Source organism: Amblyraja radiata, chromosome 39 (genome assembly GCF_010909765.2).
Source record: "Amblyraja radiata isolate CabotCenter1 chromosome 39, sAmbRad1.1.pri, whole genome shotgun sequence".
Taxonomy (NCBI): Eukaryota; Metazoa; Chordata; class Chondrichthyes; order Rajiformes; family Rajidae; genus Amblyraja; species Amblyraja radiata.
In genome coordinates this window covers 16,129,491-16,138,162 of record NC_045994.1, presented here as the reverse complement: position 1 = coordinate 16,138,162, position 8,672 = coordinate 16,129,491, and the positions used below count along the sequence as shown (strand labels likewise).

General features: G+C 50.2%; 1 protein-coding gene across 1 annotated transcript; it reads right to left on the bottom strand.

Moving 5' to 3' along the window:
• Positions 1 to 597: 597 nt before the first annotated feature.
• On the bottom strand, positions 598 to 7,256 carry LOC116967324 (caspase-3-like). The gene is made up of 4 exons (XM_033013825.1): positions 6,947 to 7,256; positions 6,237 to 6,409; positions 1,696 to 1,834; positions 598 to 830 (listed from the first exon to the last, which is right to left on the bottom strand). The coding sequence occupies exons 1-4, from the start codon at positions 7,155 to 7,157 to the stop codon at positions 598 to 600; spliced, it is 756 nt and encodes a 251-aa protein (XP_032869716.1). The 5' UTR covers positions 7,158 to 7,256.
• Between the last annotated feature and the right edge of the window lie 1,416 nt (positions 7,257 to 8,672).

Below are 8,672 nucleotides of genomic sequence, written 5' to 3'. Positions count from 1 at the left end.
GTACTGATTGGGGATGATCAGCAATGATCACATTGAATGGCGGTGCTGGCTCGCAGGGGCGAATGGTCTACTCCTGCACCTATTTTCTATGTTTCTATGCAGTTCCTTCCCGCACATTGTGTGTCTTGTTTGACCAGCACGGATGCGAAGGGCCGAAAGGCCTGCGTTGGGAGTGTGAGGGTTGGAGAGTTGACGTGTTGGGGGGCTGAGATGGACTCAGGGCTCAGCCTCGGCCGAGAGGCTGAGGGGTTGGACAGGCTAGATGCAGGAGGATTGTTCCCGATGTTGGGGAAGTCCAGAACAAGGGGTCACAGCTTAAGGATAAGGGGGAAATCCTTTAAAACCGAGATGAGAAGAACTTTTTTCACACAGAGAGTGGTGAATCTCTGGAACACTGTCACAGAGGGTAGTCGAGGCCAGTTCATTGGCTATATTTAAGAGGGAGTTAGATGTGGCCCTTGTGGCTAAAGGGATCAGGGGGTATGGAGAGAAGGCAGGTACAGGATACTGAGTTGGATGATCAGCCATGATCATATTGAATGGCGGTACAGGCTCCAAGGGCCGAATGGCCTACTCCTGCACCTATTTTCTATGTTTCTATGAGAGCTTGCCGGAGAAAGGATAGACCTCGTGACGCAGTCTGCTGATGAAACAGGGCATCTGCTTCTTGCCAACGTATATGAGGCCCCGAGCCTCGAACCCTTGTGCGACCAGGCCGTTCACACGGGTCATGATCCTCAGCAGCTCCCAGTGTCGCTGCTCCCCCTCCAACACCTGACACAGGCTCTGCAGGAAGGCCGAGCCAGAGGGGCGCAGGAAGGAGCCATAATCTGTAGGGGCCAAATCAGATCCAGACAGGTTTGGAGTGAAACGCCAGCCCAGACCATCACACACAAACCAACCTCCCTTCCACCCACCCCATCCACACCTCACACTGCCTCGGCAAGGCCAGCAGCATCATCAAGGACCAGTCTCACCCCTCCCCCCCCCCCCCCTCCGGTCACTCCCTCTGCTCCCCTCTCCCATCGGACAAGAGGTACAGAAGTGTGAAAACGAACGCACACACACCTCCAGATTCAGGGACAGTTATCAGGCAACAACCATCCTACCACCAACTAGAGAGCGGCCCTGACCTCCCATCTAACACACTGGAGATACCATGTCATAAACATAACCAAGTATGGCTTATAAATTATATGAGGAATTTGATTTGCCATACAGTCAGATCGGTGGGGGGGGGGACTCTGGAGGTGGTGGTCGGGGGTGGGGGTCCCGGCACACACACTCCTCTGCCCAGCAGTGTGGGAAGAGTCCGTCAGATGCCAGCGTTGATACCACCTCCTGGTGGCGTGGAAACGTACAGTACAGGAACGGGCCCTTCGACCCACTCCACTCTCTCTGGGTTGACTTCCTCTTACTACGGACTTCCCTCCCCTCCACCCCTCCCACCAACCTCTCCCCCTTTCCCCCACCCACCTCTCTCCCCCCGCTCCCCCACCCTCCTCTCTCACACCCTATCCCCCCCCTCTCCCCCTCCCCCACCCACCTCTCCCCCCCTATCCCCCACCCACCTCTCTCTCCCCCCACCCCCACCCACCTCTCTCTCCCCCCACCCCCTGCCGCTTCATCCCTTGCCCCAGTGCCCATCCCCCCCCCCCCCCCCCGGGCTGGTACAGGTGTGCAGGTTGTACCTACCTGGGCAGCTGGAGAAGTGGACGGCCATGTCTAGGGGCAGCGCCAGGTAGTGGGAGAAGGAGTCTGTCCGCGGGTCACAGCTGTCCGTCTCCACCATGTCCACGGTGACTCCGCTGTCCGTCTCCGGCCCGCGGCAAGCCTGCGTGGCAACACAACCGACAGCCCGGTGAGACGGCACGGTGGCGCAGCGGGTAGAGCTGCTGCTGCCTCAACAGCGCCAGCGAAGCAGGTTCGATCCTGACTACGGGCGCTCCGACCCGACAGTCCCCTCGACCCGAGCAGTAGCGGCCAAATACGGGACAGGGGGCGGTCCCGCATGGGACAAACCAATTTAGCCCAATATATACCGGCTAATACGGGACAGTTGTCACCTTTAATTACTACAGAGGTTATGTGGAGAAGGCAGGAGAATGGGGTTAGGAGGGAGAGATAGATCAGCCATGGTTGAATGGCGGAGTAGACTTGATTCAGTGGTTTCACCCTCGGGCCCAGAACCCAGACTTGATGGGCCGAATAGCCTAAGACTACTCCTATCACTTGTGACCTTATGACTTGTCGAGGACCTTGCCCATCTCCTGTGGCTCCACACAGACTTGACCACCTTGTGCATCTTCACAGTAATATTAGGAGCGAATTCTGAAGAAGGGTCTCGACCCGAAACGTCGCCTATTTCCTTCGCTCCATAGATGCTACCAAGTCTATCCAGTCTTTCTTCATGAGACAGTCCTGACATCTCAGGAATCAGTCTGGTGAACCTTCTCTGCACTCCCTCTATGGCAATAATGTCCTTCCTCAGATTTGGAGACCAAAACTGTACGCAATGCTCCAGGTGTGGTCTCACCAAGACCCTGTACAACTGCAGTAGAACCTCCCTGCTCCTATACTCAAATCCTTTTGCTATGAAAGCTAACATACCATTCGCTTTCTTCACTGCCTGCTGCACCTGCATGCCCACTTTCAATGACTGGTGTACCATGACACCCAGGTCTCGCTGCATCTCCCATTTTCCTAGTCGGCCACCATTTAGATAATAGTCTGCTTTCCTGTTTTTGCCACCAAAATGGATAACCTCACATTTATCCACATTATACTGCATCTGCCAAACATTTGCCCACTCACCCAGCCTATCCAAGTCACCTTGCAGTCTCCTAGCATTCTCCTCACAACTAACACTGCCCCCCAGCTTAGTGTCATCTGCAAACTTGGAGATATTGCCTTCAATTCCCTCATCCAGATCATTAATATATATTGTAAATAGCTGGGGTCCCAGCACTGAGCCTTGCGGTACCCCACTAGTCACTGCCTGCCATTGTGAAAAGGACCCGTTTACTCCTACTCTTTGCTTCCTGTTTGCCAGCCAGTTCTCTATCCACATCAATACTGAACCCCCAATGCCGTGTGCTTTAAGTTTGTATACTAATCTCTTATGTGGGACCTTGTCGAAAGCCTTCTGGAAGTCCAGATACACCACATCCACTGGTTCTCCCCTATCCACGCTACTAGTTACATCCTCGAAAAATTCTATAAGATTCGTCAGACATGATTTACCTTTTGTAAATCCATGCTGACTTTGTCCAATGATTTCACCACTTTCCAAATGTGCTGCTATCCCATCTTTAATAACTGACTCTAGCAGTTTCCCCACTACCGATGTTAGACTAACTGGTCTGTAATTCCCCGTTTTCTCTCTCCCTCCCTTCTTAAAAAGTGGGGTTACGTTTGCTACCCGCCAATCCTCAGGAACTACTCCAGAATCTAAAGAGTTTTGAAAGATTATTACTAATGCATCCACTATTTCTGGAGCTACTTCCTTAAGTACTCTGGGATGCAGCCTATCTGGCCCTGGGGATTTATCAGCCTTTAATCCATTCAATTTACCCAACACCACTTCCCGGCTAACCTGGATTTCACTCAATTCCTCCAACTCCTTTGACCCGCGGTCCCCTGCTATTTCCGGAAGATTATTTATGTCTTCCTTAGTGAAGACGGAACCAAAGTAGTTATTCAATTGGTCCGCCATATCCTTGTTCCCCATGCTCAACTCACCTGTTTCTGACTGCAAGGGACCTACATTTGTTTTAACTAATCTCTTTCTTTTCACATATCTATAAAAACTTTTGCAGTCAGTTTTTATGTTCCCTGCCAGTTTTCTTTCATAATCTATTTTTCCTTTCCTAATTAAGCCCTTTGTCCTCCTCTGCTGGACTCTGAATTTCTCCCAGTCCTCCGGTATGCTGCTTTTTCTGGCTAATTTGTACGCATCATCCTTCGCTTTGATACTATCCCTGATTTCCCTTGTTATCCACGGATGTACTACCTTCCCTGCTTTATTCTTTTGCCAAACTGGGATGAACAATTTTTGTAGTTCATCCATGCAGTCTTTAAATGTCTTCCATTGCATATCCACCGTCAACCCTTTTAGAATTAATTGCCAGTCAATCTTGGCCAATTCACGTCTCATACCCTCAAAGCTACCTTTCTTTAAGTTCAGAACCATTGTTTCTGAATTAACAATGTCACTCTCCATCCTAATGAAGAACTCAACCATATTATGGTCACTCTTGCCCAAGGGGGCACGTACAACAAGACTGCTAACTAACCCTTCCTCATTACTCAATACCCAGTCTAAAATAGCCTGCTCTCTCGTTGGTTCCTCTACATGTTGATTTAGATAACTATCCCGCATACATTCCAAGAAATCCTCTTCCTCAGCACCCCTGCCAATTTGATTCACCCAATCTATATGTAGATTGAAGTCACCCATTATAACGGTTTTGCCTTTGTCGCACGCATTTCTAATTTCCTGTTTGATACCATCTCCAACTTCACTACTACTGTTAGGTGGCCTGTACAAAACACCCACCAGCATTTTCTGCCCCTTAGTGTTTCGCAGCTCTACCCATACCGATTCCACATCCTCCAAACTAATGTCCTTCCTTTCCATTGCGTTAATCTCCTCTCTAATCAGCAACGCTACCCCACCTCCTTTTCCTTTCTCTCTATCCCTCCTGAATATTGAATATCCCTGGATGTTCAGCTCCCAGCCTTGGTCACCCTGGAGCCATGTCTCCGTGATCCCAACTATATCATAGTCATTAATAGCTATCTGCACATTCAACTCATCCACCTTATTACGAATGCTCCTTGCATTGAGACATAAAACCTTCAGGCTTGTTTTTACAACACTCTTACCCCTTATACAATTATGTTGAAAAGCGGCCCTTTTTGATTTTTGCCCTGTTTTTGTCTGCCTGCCACCTTTACTTTTCACCTTGCTACCTATTGCTTCTACCCTCATTTTACACCCCTCTGTCTCTACGCTCACACATTTAAGAAACCCTTTCCCTTTAACTCCATCCTCCACTATCCCATTCGACACCCCACCCCCCTTATTCAGTTTAAAACCACCCGTGTAGCAGTGGCAAACCTGCCTGCCAGAATGTTGGTCCCACACCTGTTAAGATGCAATCCGTCCCTTTTGTACAGTTCCCCCTTACCCCAAAACAGATCCCAGTGATCTAAGAATCTAAATCCCTGCCCCGTGCACCAGTTCCTCAGCCACACATTCAGGTCCCGTATCTCCCTGTTCCTGCTCTCGCCAGCACGAGGAACTGGAAGCAAACCGGAGATAACAACCCTGGAGGTCCTGCTTTTCAGCATTTTTCCGAGCTCTCTAAAGTCACGCTGCAGAATATTCATCCCCTTCTTTCCGACATCGTTTGTGCCGACATGCACTACCACTTCCGGATGTTCACCTTCGCCCTTGAGGATTTTCTGCACTCTGTCCGTGACATCCTGGATCCTGGCACCAGGAAGGCAGCACACCATCCTCGCATCCCGTCTGTTGCCGCAGAAACCCCTGTCCGTACCTCTCACAATGGAGTCTCCCACTACAATGGCGTTGCCTGCCTTAGGCCTTTTTGGTTCTGGCTCAACAGCCCTATTCGCATCACAAGCCAGTCCGCCGCCCAGTGTAAACACCTCTTCTGTCCCGACAGCTTCTAAGTGGGTGAACCTGTTCACAAGAGGTACAACACCCGGGGTCATTGGCATTCCATGCTTCCCTCCCGTTCTCACTGTCTCCCACCTCCTCTCTTCCAGTACCTTAGGGGTAACAATCGTATTGTAGGACTTGTCGAGGAACGACTCCGTTTCTCGGACGAACCGGAGGTCATCCACTTGCTTCTCCAGTTCCCCAACACGGCCCTTCAGGAGCTCTACCTGGATGCACTTCTTGCATTTGTAGCAGCCAGAGGCACCAGCGGTGTCCTTGACCTCCCACATACTGCAAGCATCGCACTGAATCAGCTTGCCTGACATCTCCTTCTTTCGTCTCTACCTCTCAAGCGTATTGCGTGGTCTCCTCTCCTCAGCCTCCTCGCCAAAGACTCACACTTTACTCACAGGGCACTTCCCTCACAAGGCCGCTCACTCACTGCCGCTCGCTAAGAGCCGTCTTGCTTAAATTGACTGATGTAGGCAGTGGCTGTGGTGGGCAGTCAGTGTGGGCGCAAGGATCCGTTGTACACGGGAATATTTACCTGAATGAAGAAGATCTTTGGCTTCCCCTCCAGTGAAGGGCAGGTCTCTGCTCCGAACATGGAGTAAATGTCCCTGAGACTCACGGCCTTGCTGTCTGCCCCGTATAACACTCCCTCGTCCCCGTGGCTGGAGAGAACGGAGAGGAAGCAGGTTCCATGTCTCCTCTGGGACTCTGGAAAAGTAAACCCCTCATTAGAACGTAGAACAGCACAGGAACAGGCTCTTCGGCCCACAATGTCTGTGCTGTGCATGATGCTCAGACCAACTCTACCTATCCCCACATGACCCATATCCCTCCATCCCCTGCATATCCACCTGCCTGTCCAAAACCCTCTTAAACACCACTATCGTGTCTGCCTCTACCACCATCCCTGGCAGTGTGTTTCAGGCACCCACATAACTATTCATCTAGTCCTGGGTTCAGGCTTCAGTCCGGCCTCCGTGCCGGTCCAATCTACCCCTTCAAGTAATCTATAAATGGAGACCATATTCCAATGAATAATTCTGGTTTGTCTATTAAGACATATCTAATTTTTTCCAAATGTAAGGTCTCCGACATCTCCACAATCCACAATCAAGATAAGTGTGATTCTGATTCTGACTATCCTTGATTACCAACTCTCTAGCCTAGCCCTTGTTCTTGAACTGTGACCCCTGGTTCCCCCTGCATCCTCATTTCTCCCCCTCTCCCCACACTTGTTCAACTCACCAGCCCTGTACAGCTGGAGGATCTCACTGGCGGCGAGATCGATGCTGAGCTCCACCTGGAAGCCCAGTTTGTAGAGGATTCTGTGGAGTTTCTTTGTGTCCGTCGCTGCCCCACTCCTGTTGTCGAGGGGGGAGTGGGGCCAGAACTTCTCCACCGACACGATGAGGGCTCTTGGCTTGAGAGGCTCGGCGACGGTTGGCTGATTCGTCATCGCGCCCGGGAACCGAACACCACACTCGTCACCGCTGATGTCCACCTCCTGTGGGTCAGGGCTGCGAGTGCTGTCACCAGTTCAATCCCGACACCTGGATGTCCTTGTACACCAGTCACTGAAAGTAAGCATGCAGGTACAGCAGGCAGTGAAGAAAGCAAATGGCATGATGGCCTTCATGGTAAAAGGATTTGAAGAAAGACCCCAGCTATTTACAATATATATTAATGATCTGGATGAGGGAATTGAAGGCAATATCTCCAAGTTTGCGGATGACACTAAGCTGGGGGGCAGGGTTAGCTGTGAGGAGGATGCTAGGAGACTGCAAGGTGACTTGGATAGGCTGGGTGAGTGGGCAAATGTTTGGCAGATGCAGTATAATGTGGATAAATGTGAGGTTATCCATTTTGGTGGCAAAAACAGGAAAGCAGACTATTATCTAAATGGTGGCCGACTAGGAAAAGGGGAGATGCAGCGAGGCCTGGGTGTCATGGTACACCAGTCATTGAAAGTGGGCATGCAGGTGCAGCAGGCAGTGAAGAAAGCGAATGGTATGTTAGCTTTCATAGCAAAAGGATTTGAGTATAGGAGCAGGGAGGTTCTACTGCAGTTGTACAGGGTCTTGGTGAGACCACACCTGGAGTATTGCGTAGAGTTTTGGTCTCCAAATCTGAGGAAAGACATTCTTGCCATAGAGGGAGTGCAGAGAAGGTTCACCAGACTGATTCCTGGGATGTCAGGACTTTCATATGAAGAAAGACTGGATAGACTCGGCTTGTACTCGCTAGAATTTAGAAGATTGAGGGGGGATCTTATAGAAACTCACAAAATTCTTAAGGGGTTGGACAGGCTAGATGCAGGAAGATTGTTCCCGATGTTGGGGAAGTCCAGAACAAAGGGGTCACAGTTTAAGGCAAAGGGGAAATCCTTTAGGACCGAGATGAGAAAAACATTTTTCACACAGAGTGGTGAATCTCTGGAACTCCCTGCCACAGAAGGTAGTTGAGGCCAGTTCATTGGCTATATTTAAGAGGGAGTTAGATGTGGCCCTTGTGGCTAAAGGGATCAGGGGGTATGGAGAGAGGGCAGGTACAGGATACTGAGTTGGATGATCAACCATGATTATATTGAATGGCGGTGCAGGCTCGAAGGGCCGAATGGCCTACTCCTGCACTTGTTTTCTATGTTTCTATGACATTAGCTTTTGTTTAGGATCAAGAATATAGGAGCAAGGAGGTCCTACTGCAGTTGTACAAGAGCCCTGGTGAGACCACACCTGGAGTATTGTGCGCAGTTTTGGTCTCCTAATTTGAGGAAGGACATTCTTGCTTTTGAGGTAGTGCAGCGTAGGTTCACCAGGTTAGATGGCAAGACTGACATCTGATGAAAGAATGGGTTAAATGGGCTTGTACTCACTGGAATTTAGAAGGATGAGAGGAGATCTTATAGAAACATATACAATTCTTAAGGGATTGGACAGGGTAGATGCAGGAACAATATTCCCCATGTTGGGGG